General features: G+C 31.6%; 1 protein-coding gene across 3 annotated transcripts; it reads right to left on the reverse strand.

Moving 5' to 3' along the window:
• Positions 1-12,884: 12,884 nt before the first annotated feature.
• On the reverse strand, positions 12,885-17,370 carry LOC110628460 (ruvB-like 2). Of its 3 annotated transcripts, none has more exons than XM_021775115.2 (3): positions 16,481-17,370; positions 13,592-14,248; positions 12,885-13,355 (listed from the first exon to the last, which is right to left on the reverse strand). In XM_021775115.2, the coding sequence occupies exons 1-2, from the start codon at positions 17,227-17,229 to the stop codon at positions 13,594-13,596; spliced, it is 1,404 nt and encodes a 467-aa protein (XP_021630807.1). In that variant the 5' UTR covers positions 17,230-17,370; the 3' UTR covers positions 12,885-13,355; positions 13,592-13,593. The 3 variants fall into 3 exon arrangements, with proteins under 3 accessions (XP_021630807.1, XP_021630808.1, XP_021630806.1); XM_021775116.2 differs by having other exon boundaries at positions 12,885-13,405; XM_021775114.2 differs by lacking the exon at positions 12,885-13,355 and having other exon boundaries at positions 13,416-14,248.
• Positions 17,371-21,553: the final 4,183 nt, after the last annotated feature.

A 21,553-nucleotide genomic window follows, 5' to 3' on the forward strand; every position in this document is an offset into this window, starting at 1 on the left:
CTAAATAATATTTTTTCCCTAAAATTTACTACTATCTTCCCCGTTCTCCGGCGGATCTCGAGATGAATTGATTTTTTCTTTTATTGAAAGATAAAAAAATATTGATATAAGAATGAAGCCTCACAATGCAAGCAGCCAGCTATATACTTTATTGATAGAACATGAAGTTTAGATGGGAATCTGCAGGTCACTTATCTTTTTCCTTTAACTTTATGTAGAAGATAATTGAGAAAGTAGCCAGTTAGGGCTTGATGTGGTGCATGATTGAAGGATGATGCTCCACATGTTAGTGAATCTTTATTTTGAAAACATGATGATGTTTTTTTTCTTTTCTTTTAAAGTTTATTTGGAATATGTGAGTTGAATAAATTATGTTGGTTTTTGCGACCCATGAGAGCGGCATCATTGCTGTCCAAAAACAGTTGCTAGAGCAGATTCCAGTTCTGTTCTTATTAAGGATCAACTGCTAAACGCTAATACTCTCTCAATTATTGAAAATTGTCATTATTTTAACACTGTTAGCGGAAGCAAACAATTTCAAAATGATACCAAAATTATTTTTAAATTTAATATCTTTGATCATTTATGCATGTCACTCTTTCATGGGTTTACCAGCAAGTACTGCTTTTTTTTATTATTATTATTTTATCAATGCTCATTGTATAGCATTTGAAAAGATTCATAAGATTAATTATAAGAGGACTAAAAATATTCAAATAAACCAATCAAATCAAAATAAAAAACAAAATTCTAAGCCGATAAAAGCAAATAAGACTATAAACACCACTGCTTATACTGATTTTAACGCCGAATCATCCTGTACCATTGCCAAAATCAGTATAAGGAGAAGGAACAAGCAAAATAGAAAAAGGATCGCAAAACAAGTACTGATGGCAATACCGAAACTCCTACAGACACAAAAATTTAGCAAAGGAGAGGCATAGTCCAGCAGCACAGAAACAAAATAGAAGAAGAAAAACAACATGCAATACAAAATAGAGCCTTCAAAATAGTGCCACCCATTCACACAGCAGCACAAAGGAGAGGATATTATAAAATTCAGTCAAACACGACATGCGGAAGCGGAAATCATTAGACCTAGCACCGTGGTCTTGAAATACCAACGTCACTGAAAATAGACTCTCTTCAACAGCAGAATGGAGCCTTCATGACGAACCAAGGTTAAGAAAAAAAAAATCTTTCACTAATAAAGTCCAAAATCTACAAACAAACTGGTGGTGGCATCAAGATTAAACAAATTTCTTATGCATGTGCATAATCAATAAATAATAGATTATTAATTTAAATATAAGATTTATCATAATTTTACGTAATAAATCTATTAAAACAATCATACAATTTTAGGCACATATATCTTTTCAATTGTAGTATAAACAAAAAAATATTAAAAAAATCTACATCTATGAATAAAATATAAATAAAATTTTATTACAATGAAAAAGTGTAATACAATTTTCCGTAACCCTAATTTTACTATATTTTTTAAAAGTTTCATGTAGATTAATTTATCCCATTTGAATTGCAATATGTAATTTTTCGAGTTAAAAGCTATAATTCAATCCATAAAAAATCATATTAAAAAATTCGAGCAGCATAATTAATAATGTTATATATTTATTGATGAAATGTATACATCGTAAGAATTTCTGACAGAGTATTTAATGCTGAAGAGCTATGGCAGCTGTGGACCAACTTATTGGCATATTGCCAGTCTCAGCCATATGGCGATGTTACGTAGAAAGTAACATGGGCACCTCGTTACAATCTTTTCTATGCATATTTGACGACCAACATATTTACAAGAGAATCATATATAGGCTCTGACTCAAAGAAGTAACTCAATTAGTTTTGCTGACTTCAAATTTACTGATTTCTCATAATAAAGTTAAGAGAGATTTACAATTTAGTATCTGAATATTGCCATTATTAACAAGTTAGTTCCTGTAACTTTTAAAAACCTATTAAAACATCCTTATGTTTCTTTTCCGTCAACGAAATAATCATTCCGTACTCTTTTCCGTTAAAATTAGATAAAATAGGAGATAGAAAATTTTAAAAACTAATTTTACCCTCAAATAAAACTATTTATTCAAAATATTGCTATTATTAACAAGTTAGTCCTTACATTTTCAAAAATCTATTAAAACGTTTTTATCTTTTTCATATATATTAAAATGTCCTTATCATTTTTTTCCGATCAATAAAATAGTCCATATCTTTTCTTATATCTATTAAAACGTCCTTATCGTTTCTTTCCGTCAACAAAATAGTTCCTCCTCATTGTTTCTTTCTGTCAACGAAATCTTCACTTCCTATATTTTTAGAAATATATTAAAACGTCCTTATTATTGTTTTTTGTCAACGAAATAGTCCCTAACTTTTCTTTCCTCCTCCTTAAAAGAAGAAGAAGAAGAAGAAGAAGAAGAAGAGAAAGAAGAAAAAAAAGAAAAAGAAGAAGAAAAAGAAGAAGGAGAAGAAGGAGAAGAAGAAGAGAAAGAAGAAAAAGAAGAAAAAAAAAGAAAAAGAAGAAAAAGAAGAAGAAGAAGAAGGAGAAGAAGGAGAAGAAGAAAAAGAGAAAGAAGAAAAAGAAGAAAAAGAAGAAAAAAGAAGCAAAAAAAAGCAGAAGAAGAAGCAGAAGAAGAAGCGGAAGGAGGAAGAATTGATGAAGAAGAAAAGGAAGAAGGAAGAGGAGGAAAATAATGGGGTAATTTAGTCTTTTACTATATTTTTAATGGCAAAAATAGACTGAAGGACTATTTCGTTGACGGAAAGAAAATATAAAGATGTTTTAATAGATTTCTAACAATACAGAGACTGACTTGTTAATAATGACAATATCCAAGAACTAAATTATAAATCTTCCTAAAATTAATCCATCAATCTTTCTACGCACCTTTGATTTTTTTTTTTTCAGAGTTTTTACAGGTTTGCATTGCAATTGTGTTATGTCTTCAACCTGATTTCTGATTGATTACTATTCCATTTTCATAAAAAAGGCTGTGTTGTTTCCCCTAGTCATGACCTAGTTTAACAAAACCTTGACGTCAGTTTAAAAAAAATTTAAATTTCTTTTTTTAATAAATTATATTTTTATATTTAAATTTTAGTATAACAATTTAGTAATTCAGAGCACTTACATCAATGAAATCAATGAAGACGCAATCAGGGATCAATCCCACAGGAGGCGGCCTAAAAAACGTATAATCCACCAACTTTCTCAGCTTATCTGGCTTCAGCGGCACCAAAATACTCGCAGCCTCTTCCAAATCCAAAATAGTAAAAACCCCTTCCCTTATATCCTTTTCTTCCATACAAATCCCAGAACAGCACACCACCACCCTATCCACAGCGTCCCTGTACTGCGCCGCTATACTATAGCCAACGAACTCACCGTAGCTAAGACTAATCAAACTAATTTTCTCTACCGAGTAGGCTCCATGACTCGCATCACTCACTGTGCTTGGAACGACTCAGTCCGCTCAGGCCGACTGGTGAAGCACTCGCCGAAGAAGACTAAATCAGGAACATGGACATTGAAGCAAGGAGATAGAAGAATCGATTGAATTAGAATCAGGTAGGCTGTTAACGTAGGGGGAAGTAAGGGAGTAGGAGGGAGAGGGAGAAGGTGAGGTTTTCTTTAAAGATTTTTTAAAATTAAAAAATATTTTTCTGTTTTTAATAAATTTTAAAGTCGAAGGATTTTCGATTTTAACAGAATAAACATATAAATATATAAAATTTAAATGTTTGATTATAGAATATTGATTAATCCATTAATTATTTCATTAATTATGTTAAAATTTAATTTTGTTTAAAGATTAAAGTTTTTTTTTCTTTTAAATTATTATTGAACGATTACATAGGTCGATGATGCTCTAGCACGTGATTTTGCCGATCCACCTCTTGCTTGGATTATAAAAAAGCGTCCAGCTATCTCTGATCAGCCTCTGGTAACAGACTTTTGGACATGTCGGAAAGCTATCTTATTGACAAGGACAGGGTTTTCCAAAGGGTTTGCCTGGACGGAGACCGAAAATTCTTGTATAAGCTCAAATGTATAAATCATACATTCAATGAATTAGAATATCATATTAATATGTAAATTTTATTATATTTTAAATAATATGTATATTTTTTTTAATTTAAAATAACATGTTAGTTTTAAATGAAATAAATGTACTTATCTAGTGTGTATAAAAATTTACAAGAGAAACTTCCTTTAGCCCTTTTAGTCATCCAAACTATTCAAGAGGCGAATTCACCATCAGACATCTTCAATATAGTCCATTGTATTCAAGCCTTGCGATCCCCTTACTAAATTATCCTTCTTTGTGAAAAGATTTTATGATATGGAAGTTTTAAAGAGCAATACATCTATTTTGTATAGAATTGTATTAGTCATTTATTAGAATTATAATTTTTTTTTCTGCTTTGTCTCTAAAACTGTTGTATAAATATAATTTTGTAATTAATGAAATATACGGTTAATCAAAATCTTTTGTGGTATCAAAGCCCTACCTGCCTAAAACTCTTTCTTCTTTTTCTTTTCATTTCACTATGAGTAGGACTCAATCCACCTTTGTTTCTTCTTTTTCTCATGCTCTTGTGGTGATTTTTTCAGCACCATCAATGAATTTCTCTTCTATGCCCAATCTTACCTATCAAATTCCTTTAAAATTAACTCCAAATAATTTTCTCTTGTGGAAATTACAGTTTTTACCTATGCTACATGGATGTGCGCTTGAGCATCATATTGATGGCTCGCAACCCGCTCCTGTGAAGTTCTTGTCCGATAATCAATCTAATCATGTCTATTCTCTATGGGTTCGTCAAGATCAGATAGTCTTTAATTAGATTGTTGCCTCTGTTTTAGAGTCCATTCTTCTACAGATTGTGGGTATTGAAACAACTAAGGAGGTTTGAGACAAATTGGTCATCTCCTATACTACCGCCTCTAAATCCAAAATTTAAGAACTCAAAATGCAGTATTATACCTTGAAGCATGAAGCTAATTCTATTGAAACATATGTACTTTATTGAAATATATGTGCAAAAAGCAAAAGGAATTGTTGATAAACTTGTGTTACAACATTCTGTTTTAGATGATGATTTGATTGAATTCATTAAAGTCAGTCTTGGACCTACATATCAACCCTTTACACGAGCTCTTGAAGCTCGACAGGAGGATATTTCTTTTGACACACTGTATGATATGTTTCTTAATGAATTACAATTGGATGAGCCTATTGTTATCGCTCCTATAGCTCATTACGATCAACCTTAGACCTTTACCTGCGGGTGCGACAGTGGTCGCAGACAGAATCATGGGTGTAACACCCCTACCCGGTCATTTAATTAACCGAGCCGGATACATTATATTTTGTAACGGTTCTCTTATTTTTCCTTTAATTTATATCATGTAATTCATGGCCTTTTTTTTTAATTGAAAATCCGGCAGAGTATCCCTGAAATATGAGCTTAATTCCACCTGTGAATACTAATATTACACTTCTATAAACTTCAACCTTAACCCCTAAACTTCTTTTAATATCAACACAATTTCAACTCAGATCAACACTTTACAATTTCAACTCATTAATCTCAACACAAAAACTTATACTAATAACAAATATTTACACCAAAAATTAAAATCTTCAAATATATCTAATTCAAACAATATACAACTTTATCTCTAAAACTTTATATACATGTCATATTTTCAAAATTAATTTTATATAAAATTTACAAAATATACCCCAAGATAGCTAATGATGTAACTCTGATTGGGTTGATGCAGATCTTAATCTACTGCTCATTGGATCTACAACCTGCGCGAGGAAAAATAAATTTCTACGCGCTAAGCAAATTGCTTAGTGGTGCTCAACTTCTTTTTTTTTTTAAATAAAAAATTTAAATCAAAATTCATTTATTAACCATAAATCAAACAAATGACCATAAACTGTATAGCTAATAATTTGAAATAATTCTAAATCATATTATTATTTCACACATATATATAAATTTTAATTTCATACTCTTTTTCTTTTTCTTACTCTTAATACTTTTATTTATTATTTTTATTTTCTTTTTGACCCCTATAAATTTAAATGGGACTGTTAAGTCAGATAAGGAAGCTATATTTGTGGAGCACAAAGTGTCAAATAATTATATGACTCAAAAGAGTCTATAACTGTAGCTGTAGAGTATATCAGCCGTATCTGTAGGATACCAATCAGTGTAACTGTAGTGCAGTACTGCAAGATTTGTATATATCATGTCACACCTTTAAACTAGCTCACAATTCTCACCAAACTTACTAGGGTCAGACTTTAAATAATCTATACATTTAAACATGAGAACAAAAATTTTCAATAAAGTGTAACTTTCAATTATTTAAACCGTAATAGTTTATCATATTACAATTCTGCTTTTAAATATTGTCATATCATATAAATCTATTAATTTAATTCAACTACATAAATTACAAATTTATAATTTCATCCTTAAGTAATTAACTATTATTATTTTTATTATTATTAATTTTTTTCTAATCTATTATTTTTTCTATTTATCATGATATACCATATCTCATTTTTCTTTTTCTTTTAATTTTTATTTCTATCCAACAACTTTTTTTCAACCCTAATTTAACTAATTTACAACGTTTAACATAGTATTCCTTATTTAAATTAATAATTATTTTTTTTATTATTATATCTCAGTCAAATTACATCTCTATCAAAGAAAGTAGAGACATTTCACTTGGTCCATAACTTGAGTTTTGCTCAAACTATATATTAATTTCAAAATTTTCTATTTATCAAATTTATTTCTTCAAACTTTAGTCATGTTATATAACTAAAATATTATTCACTTGATCTAGTTCTACTAAGATAGTAAAATTTTCAAATAAAACCTAATTAACCAATTATTGAATTTATTCAAATAAAGTTGACCACAAACCTTAAACCTTCCAAAATCTTCCACAAACTTAAAATTTTCTAATATTCCTTTCCTTTCCCTTTAGAGTTTCCACTCTTTCCTTCCACTTCTTCCTTATGAAAAATAAACAAATAAATCATATTAATACAATATTCTTCATAAATATTCACATAAAAATTATAAGAAACATTTGTATATCAAAACTCCTGGCATATCTTTTAAATTTCTAATATTTAGTTAATATTCACTCTCTCCCTCAACCTTGAATTTTCTCCTTGATTCTACCTCCTACCTTGAATTTTTAACTAGGGAAGGGACTTGGATGAGATGGGCTAGCAAGTTGGGTGGAAAATTGGAAGAAAATGGAGTAGAATTAAAAAGAAGAATTTTAGAAAAAAGACGGGGATGAATGAACGGGATTCTTTTTTTCTTGGAAGAAGATGGCCTCTTCCACTCTTTTTTTTTTCTTTTCTTTTCTTTTCTTTTCTTTTTTATTTACAAAATTAATTTAGTTAAGTGGTTAATATTGAGCCACTTGTCTTTAAATTAAATTTTAATTTATCTTTTCTTTTTTTGTTATTTTTATTTTTATTTTTTTATTATCATTATTATTATTTTATTTTTGGAATGTTACAATGGGCGCAGTAGAGGTCTAGTCTCTTCTTCTACTTCTGATCCTCGTTTTGCTTCCTCTACTCCACCACTTTTATCTACTCTGCCAGCATATACCACTGCAACCTAGCCAAGTTCAGTGGATGCTTCGAGTATAACATGTTATAATTGTGGAGGTTTGGTTCATGTGTCACGCGTGTCCTTCCCCAAAGGCAGGTAATTACAACCGTGTTACTCATTCTGTTTTCAATTTAGCTTGCACCACCCTCAACAAAATCAGTTATGGATTATGGATAATGGAATCTCGCACCACCTTATTGTCAATCTTGATAACCTTGCTATTTATTCTGAATATCAAGGACATGAAGAAATGACACTTGGTAATGGCTCTCGTTTACCTATCTCTTCGAATTATTGTTTTCTTTTGGATAATATCTTATATGTGCCCACTGCTACACAAAATGTATTATCAGTCAGTTCTTTTGTGAAATCTAATAATATTTCTGTGAGATTCTTTCCTGATTTGTTTCTTGTGAAGGATTTGACAACAAAGTCCATACTCTATCAAGGCTGGAATGAAACTGGTCTCTATGTTTTCCCTACTGCTGAGGAGTCGTCTCTTGTTCGGATGCAACATTCTCTTCAGTTGTCTTCTAGTGTTTTGTCGAAATCTTCTTTCTATTCTAAAATTGTTTCTTTAGAAATATGGGATGCATGTTTGGGACATACCCCTTTTGCTACTGTTAGGAAAATAGTGTCTTCTGGTGTTGTTTCTGAGTCTAATATAAGTCTAAGTTAGGCTTATGCTGTCAGCAAAATTCATAAGTTACCTTTTCCAATTTCAAGTTTTCATGCTACTAATCCTTTGGACTTCATTTGTTCAGATGTTTGGGGCCCTACTCCTATTATATCTACTGATGACTTTCATTATTAGTAAGTATTCTTGGATCTATTTTCTCAAATAAAAATATGATGTGTTGGATATCTTTCATCAATTTCGTATTCTAGTTGAAAAGTATTTTGGTCAGTCAATTAAACAATTTCAGGCTAATTGGGGTGGAAAATTTCAAGCCTTTAACTTCTTATTTGCGCACACATGGCATTACTCATTGCATTTCTTGCCCTCACACACTGGAACAAAATGGTTATACTGAACGAAAGTATTGCCATATTTCTAAAACTAGTCATGCATTATTATATCATTCTTCTGTTTCTCCCCGCTTTTGGACCAATGCCTTTGACACTGCTGTCTATCTCATTAACTGCTTGCCCACTCCGCTGCTGAATCATCGCACTCCGTATGAGGTTTTGTTTACCACCAAGCCTGATTATAGTATTCTTTATATCTTTAGGTATTCATGTTATCATTGGTTGCATCCATATTTAAAGAGTAAGTTGGAACCTCAATCAAAACCATATGTTTTCTTGGGTTACAGTCATGCTCATAAGGGTCATAAGTGCTTTGATCCTTCCTTGAATAATTTTTTTTTATCTCCCGTCATGTTCTTTTTTATGAAGTTGTTTTTCTTTTTTAGGCACTTGGTAATGCGACTTCTACTTCCAAATCCATGGTTGACTCCTCATTAACAATCAATTTGCCCTTACCCGTACCCACGCCTGCCTTATCCGTGCTCATGCCTGACTTACCTGTGCCCACGCCTACCTTACCCGTGCCCACAGCTAATATACCTGTTCCCGCGGCTAACATACCAAAATTAGAATCACCTCTTCCCACTTTGTATACTACTCCATGCTCTCCATCTTCTCTCCACACATCCCTACCATCATCCTCTCTACCTTCTAGGTCGACTACACGTGCTTTTCATGGCAAAGTCCTTAGTTTACTTGCTGAATTTGATGCATCCACTTCTTCTGACCGTGGCTCTGTTCCTGCTAAGAGCCAATCTTCTTCCCCACCTAGTCGTACTCATCCCATGGTGACAAGAGCACCAATTGGTAATCTCAAGGTAAAGTATATCCAGTCCTTTAATGCTTCTGTGTCTTTTGCTTTGGAGCCTACAACTTATGCTCAAGCTGTCAAGCATGCTCATTGGTGTGAGGCTATGTCCAAGGATTATAATGCTCTTATTTCAATGGCACTTGGAAACTTATACCTCCTTCTCCCTCTCAAAATGTTGTTGGTTGTTATTGGGTGTTTAAGACAAAACGACATGCGGATGACACTATTGAACAACATAAAACCCACTTGGTGGCAAAGGACTTTCATCAAAGACCTGGAATTGATTTTGAAGATACATTCAGCCTGGTTGTTGAGTCCACTACAATCCGCTTACTCTTTTCTGTTGTTGTGGCTAATAACTGGTCTATCAGCTTGATGAAGTTGTTTTCATGACTCATCCATCGAGCCATGTTGATCCTAATCATCCTGATTTTGTGTGTCGATTGGAGAAGTCCATTTATGGTCTTAAGCAAATGCCAAGAGTGTAGAATCAATGTCTCATGGATGCCTTGCAAGAGCTTGGATTTGTTGGTTCCAAGTTTGATATTGCTCTGTTTTGCCTCAACTATGCCCACGAGAAGTTGTTTTGCCTCATATATATGGATGATATTGTTATCATTGGCTCTAATCAGAAACTTGTTGATTCACTCCTCGTCAAGTTGCAGTACGAAATTTGGGCAAGTTGAACTTCTTTCTTGGCATAGAGGCTGCTTGGTGCTCTAATGGACTTTTGTTTCATCAATCTAAATATATTACGGACTTATTGAAATGAACAGGTATGTCTCAATGCAGTGCTATTTCCACTCCATCCACACCTAGTGAGAAATTGACATTCGCATATAGTAAATGTTTCCACGATGATACTCTTTTTCAAAGTGTCATTGATGGCTTGTAGTATCTTACATTCACATGAACGAACATTTCCGATGCAGTCAATAAGGTTAGTCAGTTTATGCATTGTCCCACCACTCATCATTGGGTGACTGTTCAACGTATCTTGCAGTACTTAAAGACTACTATCACTCATGGTCTCTTCTTTCCTTCTCACACCGCTACTACTCTATATGGCAATTGTAATGCTGGTTGGGCGAGTGATTTTGGATGATTGCAAGTACACCATGAGTTATTTTACTATCAACTTTTATAGTATTCCTATATATTAAAAATAATAAAATATATAAAATATAATAACTACGTATTACTAAATTTTTAATTGATACTATTTAATTACAATGTTACTATGATAATATATTAAAACTAATATTCCTATAACCGATACTAATTAAATTGATAATTATTTTTAGAGTTATAAAATAATATTATTATGTGATTAAACGTATACCAAATTACTAATATTATTTAATTACAATATTAATATATTAATAGGTTAAAAATAATAAAATATATTACAAAAATTAATTAAAAATTTTTATTACTAAACAGATATAGACGATACCATTAAATTATTTTTATAATACTAAAATTATATAACACTAGTAAATTTTTATTTAAATATTAAAAATAAAATATATTAAATATTGATATATTAAAAATTATAAAAAGTATTTATTATTATAAAAAATATAATATAAATAATATTATTAAATTAAAATAATATAAATATATTAATAATTAAAAAAGTAAAAAAGATTAAATATAGTCTTGGCGTCATTTATCACTGTTTGTGCTCGCCAATATATTTTTTAAAAAAAATTCTAACTCTTTTTTAAAAAGTACCAAAAGTAAAATCTGACTGTTACATAGAAAATTAAACCCTAAATCTATAAATATATATATATTTTTTTAATTTTAAACTGATAAAAATTTCTTCTCCTTAATCCCAAATTGGTAAAAAAAACTCAGCCTTTCACACTGGAAGTATTGCTGCTTCCCTCTTCCACATGATGTCGGGTTGTGACTAGGATCAGATTTCGCCCAATAGTCTTAGGGTTGCTGTGGAGTGAAGATCATTGGAGCCTATCTTGAGCTTTGATTTATATTTTGTGCTCGTGTTGTTTCTCGTATAAGCCTCTTCAGCTAGGTTTGGAGCTTTTTGGGCTGGAATGTATTTTATTTCCACTAGCACAAAAAGATAAAAAAAAAAAAGGATAATACCAAAATTTGACTTGCAATTCGACCAAGTAATCACAACTTATGCCTCCTCGATTGTTTAAATGGGTTCACTCTTTCGACAAAAGTAAAAGAGTGGGAAAAAATGAAGCCCAAGAAACCTAAAAATTTTAAAGCCAGAGTTGCAAGTTATCCTTATGTTCCCTAAACAGTTGGCAATCTGTAAAGCATCAGCTTCTTGATTCTTCCGAGATCAGAAATATATAAATAATAATAATAATAATAATAAATTTTGTAAAAATATTAAAATAATTCGTCTCAGATCTAAACTTTGGGATTTTTGTAACTTATTATGCACGCTATATATGGATGGTGCATAATATAATATAATAGGAAGGAAACTAATTAATTTTTGAGAAATTTATTATTTAATTTTTTTATTATTATTATTAATTAATTAATTAATTTTTAATTTTTAAAAATTTATTAAAATGTTTTTTTTCAATAAAATATTTTTTTTATTTATTAAAAATAAATAAAAGATAAAAAAAAAAATTTTTAAAATTTAATTTTACTTTTAAATAAAATTTTTTATTTTCTCATTGAATATTGCTATTATGCTTATATTTTTAGAAATTTATTAAAATATTTTTATTTTTTTATATTTATTAAAATAATTTTTATTATTTTTTTCCGTTAATGAAATAGTTATTTTTAATTTTATTTTTTCTTTAAAAAAAATTATGAAAGAGAAGAAAAAGGAAAAGAAGATGAATGAGAAGAAAAAAATGATGATGAAGTAAAAGAATATCGTCTCAAAAAGAAGAATAAAAAGAAAAATCGACGAAGAAAAACAAGAAGAATTAAAAAAGAAGAAAAAAAATCGATGAGTAGTAATTTAGTTTCTTATTATATTTTTAACAGTAAAAATAGAAGGAAAGACTAATTTGTTGATAGAAAAAAAAGATAAGAACGTTTTAATAGATTTTTGAAAATATAGTGACTAACTTATTAATAATATCAGTATTCAAGTATTAAATTGTAAATCTCTCTTAAATTTTTTTCAGAAAAAAGGAAAAATAGTGCTGGAAAATAAGAAAAGAATTTGTCTTATTTATTTATTTATTTATTTGGGAGATGGACGAAAATAGAAAAATAGAATGCTTGAATATTGGACACTTATGGCGAAAATATATAAAAGGGCAAGGGCAGTAATGGGAAAAAAATCTATATTTTCTTATACCTTATTTAGATGAGAGAAAAATCAGCTGAAAAGGAATGGGAATAAAATAAATATTTATTTTATTTGAGAGATTAAAAAGAAACAGAACATTCGAGTCATACACGAAAGGCACACGCATACTGGATGATCCGAGTAAATATTAGACTCGGGCAAAAAGAGAATGCATGACCATTATTCTGCAACCACTCAACAAACAGAATAGGCTACATGGCAAATTTGTAATCATTCTGTAATTAAAAAAAAATCTCAAAGTGGTTGAATAACCTAAATTCCGACATCAAGTTCATCAAACAATGTGATCTCACATTTCTACCTGATACTGTCCTTCAACGGTTTCAGTCATGTCCATTTCCTACACGTCATGCATCTAAATTTAAAACATTAGAGCCTGCTTGATATCTCACAACAGTGGCATATTATCGTTATTTGGTTCACCACAGATTTAAACAATGAATACTGGAATCTGCATTCATTTCAGTGTAAATATCAGCTCCTGATATCATGATCCTACATTGGCACAATTGCAAGCTTGTCAATGTCATACAAATATCTGATTCCTGAAGCAGATAAGAAAAAAAATAATAATAAAGATTTCATCACTTGCACATGAAAAAGATCCCCCAGCTAATAACAGGTGACACAGTTCTTATGAAACCTAAAATCATGGTACACGATCTACGTGTTCTTGATGCATCATCAAAAAATTAGGTGATACGCACAATGACAGTGTCTTCTAAAGTTACCCTCATGAAAGCATGGCACTCGGATCATCTTCATCACCATCCCCTACTGGTACTTCATTAAACATGTACTGGTTCTGATACTCCATCAAGTATTGTGTTGATCTCTTCACATCTAAAAACAGATTGTAAACTCGAGTGACGTCCTCACTCTCTACAAGTTTTCCCTTGCGCCTATGGCATGCCAATGCAGCAGCAGTAATGAGATTAATAGCATATCGCAAAGACGTTTCCACTCCAATATGCGTTAATAAAGCCTTTGCCTCTTCAGATATTTCCACTTCTTCTTCTTGGCATCTAATGTCAACAATCTTGCTAATTTCGTCCTTTGTATAAGGCTGAGTTGTGATAATTAGTAGCCGATCAAGGAGATCTATGGGAATCCCATGTGGAGATTTGTAATTTGTGCCTCGAATTGCAGTGATCCCTCTGTTGGTTGCAACAACTAATATTGGAGCCATTTCATTCTCAAGAGCACGATTCAGGAAAGAGAAACATTCAATATCCAGCATGTGCACCTCATCAATGAAGAGAACACCTGGCACAATATCTGCCTTGCCTTCCTCCCTCCATTCTGCCACCTTTGTGTCAATTTGTTCTCTCACTTCTGCACGGATTTCACCAGTATCACCAGTGAAGAGAGCCAGAAACCCTTGTGTTCTATAAAATGAAAGAGAAAGTAGTTACTACCAAGAAAAAGACCACCAAACAAAAGTCGCAAGACCTATTACATGCACATATCTATTTATTGTTATCCCCAAAATCTAAAATATGAAGCTGAATAAAGACGTGCAAAATTTGGACATGGATGCGTTGAAACATCAAATTATGCCACATATGAGATGCGTTAAATAACATAGCAACTTGCTGAATGAATATAATTTAGAAATTGATAGCATCAGTCTGGACCTTGATGAGAATTAATTTTAAAATCTAAAGACTTTATCCAAGTGTAATTAATGAATTTCATTTAGGTGTGAAATTGTAAATAATGAAAAAGAGATAAATATCTCCTTTAAATGGGGTAGCTTTGAAGAATGACAACTCCTAGATGTTAAAGCTGATTGATTATACTAAAGCACATTTGCTTTCTATCTCCCGTCAATCCTAACAACATAACACTATTTTCCTGCACCACTTAGTTGAGATTTGGGAACTTTTTTTCGTGGGTGGTTGAGGAGGGGGGGGGGAAGTAACCATGGATAAGCCTATCAGCAGAAAGAACAAGGAAAAGCTAGCCCCTTCTGCGACCACCTTCTCTCTTCATTTGGAACCTCCCTCTCTCTCTCTTCACGCCCGCCCCCCCAAGGTAAAAAAAATAGTCTTTCAAAAGTAATCAGGGGTAATTGTAGAGTCAACATGAAAGAAAATGTAACATATAGTTGAAGGTATATGAGGAATGAGTAGGTTGGGTTTAGGGTGATATCAGTTGTATAGAAGAATAATAGTTCAGTCAGTAAGTGTAATTGGCAAGAAATTAGGCTGTTCTGACAAGTAGAAGATGCTAGATCTACTGAAGAATTAGTTACAAGCCATTATTAGCAGCTACATAACTCTGTACAGTGCAATCTTGTAAGAGTTATTAAGAAATATCTCTTCCTTCTCTCAGTGCTATTCTCTCTCTTCCTGTTCTTTGATCTCTATCTCCAATCCTCTTATATTTCTTCTCTATTCCTCCAAAGTTCTCTGCAGGGTTTCTGCAACAGAACATAGCAAAGACATGCCAAACAAATTTAAATATAAGTTGCACTTGTTCAAAACCCCAAGATATATACTTTTTGGGACAAAAGAACAAAAATAATCAGGTAACTAGGATAGACTACAAACTTAACTTGGTTAGGAGAGATTCCACAGAAGAAAATAATCTATTATAGTGATTAATCATACAGGAAATTGCTACTCTCTAGCCAATTTATGTCATTCCCAAATTCCTTTTTAGGTATCTCAGAACGTTAATAATGATGCTTCAATCCATTAGTTAAATGTGAGAGAAAATCTAAATTCTCAATTTTCATCAGATCTCATCTGGCTGACCATAGAGATCCCATCTCTGTCTCATAAGTTTGAGCTAAAAATACGATAAATATATTTGATGAACAACAAAGGCAGGAAGTGTTGCTTTACCATGATAGCAGGCAGTACTTCTGTCAACATCGTTTCAACTCACAATCTAGAAAATTATGAGTTAAATCTAATCTTAGGACAAAAACACCTCCATAAACAATTTGGTACTGCTACTGGTTTAAATTGCTTGAATGCTTTGCAATCTTTGAATCAATTTTAACCTTGCATTGCAATAAAGATGAAATTCAACAACGTATCTATTTTAGGGAAACCAGGGATCTACATTTGTCCTACAATTATGGACATCATCACATTACTGATTCAGCACTAAGGATTGATCTCAACAATAAAACAAGAACCTGTTAACGGTGTAAATCAACCAGAAAGCAGTAACAAAAATAAAATAGTATACAACGTTCTTCCAACTAAGCTGCAAAGGCATTAAAATAAAAAAACAGAACAATGAAAAACATAAACCCAAATGGCAATTGCTAAAGACTAGAACTTGCAAGTTTGGAACCAATTTACTAGTTTAAATGTATGCAGATTTCTTAGAAGTGATATGATGATTCATGCCATATGATAGATTCAAATTAGCACCCCTATTCTACACAGCTGTGGAATCAATTATTATTTGTCGCTCTCTTTCTTTTCTAAATGGATATTAAGCTACCACTAGACAATGGAACATTGGAACTAAAATCATAGACAGTGCCAAAATGCTTATTATTCTTTCACAGGGAATTAAAACAGTTCTGAAATCTAATTCCTTGTATCATACGCTAAATTCAGAATCATAAATTGTCATAAAAGAAATTACAAAATCACCTGCTGTTGATGACATCAATCTCGTGAAGCGTCACACAATGCACCACCTCTTTCCTCTTCTGCAGCTCACCATCGGGGCATTGAACAAACTTCACCTGTGGCCCCATAGCATCGTAGTCCCTCGACCGTGAAAATGACCTACCGAGCTTTGTAATTTTTCCGGACGCCTTATCGATTGCAATTACATCCCCACTTTGAACTTTTTCCTTCCCCAACGCTTCTATCATCTTCGCCCCCAAATCATAAACCGTCTCCATTTCAGTCGTTTTTAGTGTCAATTTCCCTGTCTTCGACGCCGCACCAGCTACAGCTGGCCTATCGATTTGGACTTCAACGACTTCGCCTTCGATTAACTCGGTTTCTTCTTTAATTCTCACACCGATTGCTTTTCGAAAGGCTTGCATTAGGGCTTCTGTTTTAGACATCTCCAGCGAGAAGATTTCGCTGCCAGATATCATAGCAAATGGCGTCTCGAGGCCGAGCGATTTCGCCATGCCCATTGCAATTGCGGTTTTTCCAGTACCCGGTTGGCCCGCCAGAAGTACGGCTCGACCGGCAATTTTCCCATCCTTTATCATCTGTAGGATGACGCCGGCGGCCTTTCTGGCTGCAGTCTGGCCAACCATGCCCTCCGAGACTGCTCGGGGTTCAAGGGCGGAGTCAAGACCAAGTCCTCGGATGTGGGAGTGGGCGCCTATGCGCTCAATTCGGGTCAGGTCTCGGCTTTCAGAAAGCTTGAGTTCAGCCATGGTGATGGTTGTCAAGGAATGGGAACTTCCAGAGATAATTAGGGTTTAGGCGTTTCTCAAGGTTTCTGTATGTTACAGGTAGTGGTACGCCAACTCAGCGAATGGCAACTTCAAAATCTTGTTAGGTAAAACATTATGGAGTTTATAATTTAGTTCTGGATATCGTTACGGTTAATAAATAAATTTTTATACTTTTAAAAATTTATTAAAATATATTTTTTCTTAATTAATAAAATAATCCTTTTCTCAATTTTTATTGTTAAAAATATAATAAAAAATTAAATTACCTTTTTTTCTTTTTTTTCCTCCCGATGCTTCTTCTTCTTCATTGACTCTTTTTCTATTTTTTTTTTATTATTTTTCTTTAGCCTCTTTTCTACTCCTTAAATTACCTTTTTTTTGTGTTTTTTCTCATCGAACTTCTTCCTTTTCATTGGTTATTTTTCTATTGTTCTTTTTTTTCTTCTTCTTTTTCTTATTTGGTTTCTTCTCTTTTTATTATTCTTTTATTATTTTTTTTTTCAATTTTTCTTATTATTCTTCTTCTTTTCAAGAGAAAGAGAAAGTCATTTTTCTTCTTCATTGATTCTTTTTTTATTATTTTTCTTTTTCTTTTTCTTATTCTTCTTTAATTTCTTTTCTACTTCTTAAATTACCCTTATTTTTTTCTTCTCTCGGTGCTTCTTCTTTTTCATTAATTCTTTTTCTATTGTTCTTCTTTTTCTTTTTCTTTTTCTTATTCTTCTTTAGTTTCTTTTCTACTTCTTAAATTACCCTTTTTTTTCTTAAAGAGATTCTTCTTCTTCTTCTTCATTGATTATTCTTCTATTGTTTTTCTTTTTCTTATTCTTCTTTGGTTTCTTTTCTGCTTCTTAAATTACTCTTTTTTTTTTCTCCTCTTGGTGCTTCTTCTTTTTCATCGATTCTTTTTCTATTGTTCTTCTTTTTCTTTTTCTTATTCTTCTTTAGTTTCTTTTCTTCTTCTTCTTCTTTGATTTTTCTTTTTATTTTTTTAGATTTTCCTTTTTTTTTTTCGATTTTTCTTTTTATTCTTCTCCTTCTTCTTCTTCTTCTCCTTCTTCTCTTTCTTCTTCTCCTTCTCCTTCTCCTTCTCCTTCTTCTTCTTTTTTTTCTTCTTTTTTGAGGAGGAGGAGAGACTACTTCATTGACGGAAAGAAATAATAAGAATGTTTTAATAGATATAAGAAAAGATAAACACGTTTTAATAAATTTCTGAAAATATAGGGACTGACTTGTTAATAATAGAAATATCTAATAACTAAATAAGAGGTTTTATTTGAGGGCAAAATTAGATTTTAAAATTTTTCTTTCTCATCCCTTATCTATTTTTAACAGAAAAAAACGGAAAGATTATTTGGTTGACGGAGAAAAAAGATAAGGACGTTTTAATAGATTTCTAAAAATATAAGAATTGACTTGTTAATAATAATAATATCCAAAAACTAAATAGTAAATCTCTCAAAAAAATTACTTTGAAAGGAAAATTTTGTCAAATTTTTGTTATGACAGTTAATGCATTGAAGGATTTGGTTACTAGTTATAAGTCGGACATTTTATTTTTGATAGAAACAAAACATCTTAGTTCTCATATGAAATTTTTTCGTAATTTTTTACATTTTGATGGTTGCTTCTCAGTCAATAGACAAGGATTGGGAGGAGACCTTTCGTTAATATGGAAGAGTCATGTGTCTATTTCTATAGTTGGCTTTTCTTCAAATTTTATTAATTCGGTTGTTTCGGAAGGTAATGTTTCGGAATGTAATGTTCAATGGAGGTTTACTAGTTATTATGGGTTTCTGGAATCGCAACGACGACGTCAATCTTGAAATCTTTTTTGAATTTTATCTCGTAGAATGTCTCTTCCGTGATTTTGTTTGGGAGATTTTAATGATTTATACTCAAGAGATGATAAAGAAGGAGGAGCATCTTTGTCAAATTATTTTATGCAGGGGTTTAAACAGACACTTGATGAGCATTTTTGCCAAATTATCTTATGCAGGTTTTGATTTTGAATGATTATAGATATTTATTAGACTTTAAAACTGATATTTCTGTTAGATGGATTCGTCGTAATACTACTCTAACTATTTATACTTTGGCTAGAAAATCTATTATGTATAATCGTCTCTCTGTTTGGGATAATATCCCTCTTTGTTTGATGAAATTTTATTAATACAATCAGTAGATTTGCTTTCAAAAAAAAAATATAATTTTATCCTAAATATTTATTAGAATTACAATTTTATGAAATACATAATTTAACCCTATTATTTCCAAAGTTCACCCATAATTTAGTCATTCACTTTTATATAAAAAAAATTAATTTATATCATGATATTTTTATTATTGTATAATTATTTACTTTCTATAATACAAGTATGAGTCATATACATTCTGAATTTTTGATAGTTAAGTAATTGTATTTTATAAAAATTAAGAGTATAATTAGATTTTTATAACAATTATACATAAAAAAATTAATAATAAATGTGTGTAAACCGATCAATTTATATATTTAACTTAAAGGAAAAAGCCATTGGAGCATGGTACAAGGTATGAGAACCTAAGGGAAGCTATTGGTATATCCATTAGACTCTAAAAATATAGACAACAAACATCAACAATCCTAATAATGTGGAAGGACAAAAGGAGGCCATGAGTAGTTGAAATATGGGCATACAATTTTTTTTTCATAAATATTTTGAAAAGGTAGAGAAAAGGAAAATTCAATCTGAATGATCGGGAGTGATAAATCTAAATCTCCCCATGCTCTATATTTGATAGATCTGGCTTTCTCTCGCCCCATATTATATGGATCTGATTTCTTTTTTGTCCATTATATGGGTCCATCAAATGAGTCTCTCAATGTTTTATTCGATGAAAAGACCTGCAAAATAAGGAAAAACGGTCAGGGGTCTACCAGGGATGGCCCGGTGGAAACCCTCTGATGTTCAAGTCAGATTTTATGAATTAGAGTAGTATATTTAGACAAGAGTTGCAGAGAAAAATAAAAATGGAGTCTAGGAAGGAGACGGAAGAAGAGAGAGCCTCTCTTGGAAGAAGATCCCCTGTCCTTTTTACCTACCCCTGGCACGCACGCGAACCCGGTTGCAAAGTGACTGGGTCGGCTATTCTTTCTCACATCATCTCATTGGGCTGGATTTCTTCTCATTGAACCCGAGCTCATGGTGGACCCGGCCTCATAGTGGTCCCAGCCTACCCTGCGCATCCGGATCGGGGCTTGAGAGGCTGGATCGGTCTTGCTTAAGGAGAGCTTGATGGGTGTTGGGTCATTGTTCTCCTCTTGGGTCTGGCCTCGCCCAGAGTAGAGGAAGCCCGACGGTTATTAGGGAGATTTTCATATATGTCTTATCAACTCATTTAGTAAGCGTAAGCAATAGACGCATATAACTATATGGAAAATGGAAGACCCGTAATCTTATTCACAACACTCTTATTATCCCAAACAATAATACCCAAATCCTTAATCATTTTCATCTCTTAAAACATTGCCCAAAGCTCCAAAGGAAAGATGGAACACTTGCCAATATTGAAAACAAACCCTCTAAGCCAATTACTAGAGCAGTCTCAAAACCTGAGCATGTGTTATTTAAACTCCGCAATTTCTTTGATTACTTTTGGAAGACTCCATGTTGCTTTTAAAAGGTTTTTTTTTGAAAGGACGAGAGAGATTTGTCAATTTTCTAACTGTTGTAATGTTAGATCTCTATTGCTAAAACTCATGGTTTTTGAAAGAAGACTTGGCTGCTCTGGTATTAGGGGCTCTGACTCGCAACAACAACCGGAAATGGGTGTTTGGTAGTGAGCCTCTTCAGTCTAACTAAAATTGATGAATTCAGAAAATTTTTTATTAAAAATCTTCAAATTATATTTTAAAAACTTCAATCTTCCTTCTAAATAGTAAAAAATTATTAAATCTTTAATCAATAAATAGTTAGTGAAAAAAAATTGCTAAATTCAATTCATCATAAATTTGAAATATAAATAAATAAAATTTTTTTATATAAAAATTAAATAATATTTTTTATTTATATTTAGGTTTAATAATAAATCAAATTTATGTAAGAATTATTCATGCTATCTTTCCACCTTTTTACATTTGAGAAAGTTCTCATATTGAGCTGGCCACTATCTATCACTCACAATCAATAAGGTTGAGGCAAAAGTTTAAGCAATTGAAAACAATTTATTTTGTAAAAAATAAATAAAATAAATTTTTATAAAATTATTTTTTTAAATAAATAATTTTTAACTTGATTTTATTTTATTTCAAATAAGAAAA

The sequence above is a fragment of the Manihot esculenta genome, chromosome 12 (genome assembly GCF_001659605.2).
Source record: "Manihot esculenta cultivar AM560-2 chromosome 12, M.esculenta_v8, whole genome shotgun sequence".
Classification (NCBI taxonomy): Eukaryota; Viridiplantae; Streptophyta; class Magnoliopsida; order Malpighiales; family Euphorbiaceae; genus Manihot; species Manihot esculenta.

Bases quoted from the DNA above. Each gene is read 5' to 3' on its own strand.
- LOC110628460 (XM_021775115.2), bottom strand. From the start codon at position 17,229: ATGGCTGAACTCAAGCTTTCTGAAAGCCGAGACCTGACCCGAATTGAG. The intron at 14,249-16,480 runs GTGATTTTGTAA...TTCATTTTATAG, and splicing joins ATTGATGTCATCAACAGCAG to AACACAAGGGTTTCTGGCTC.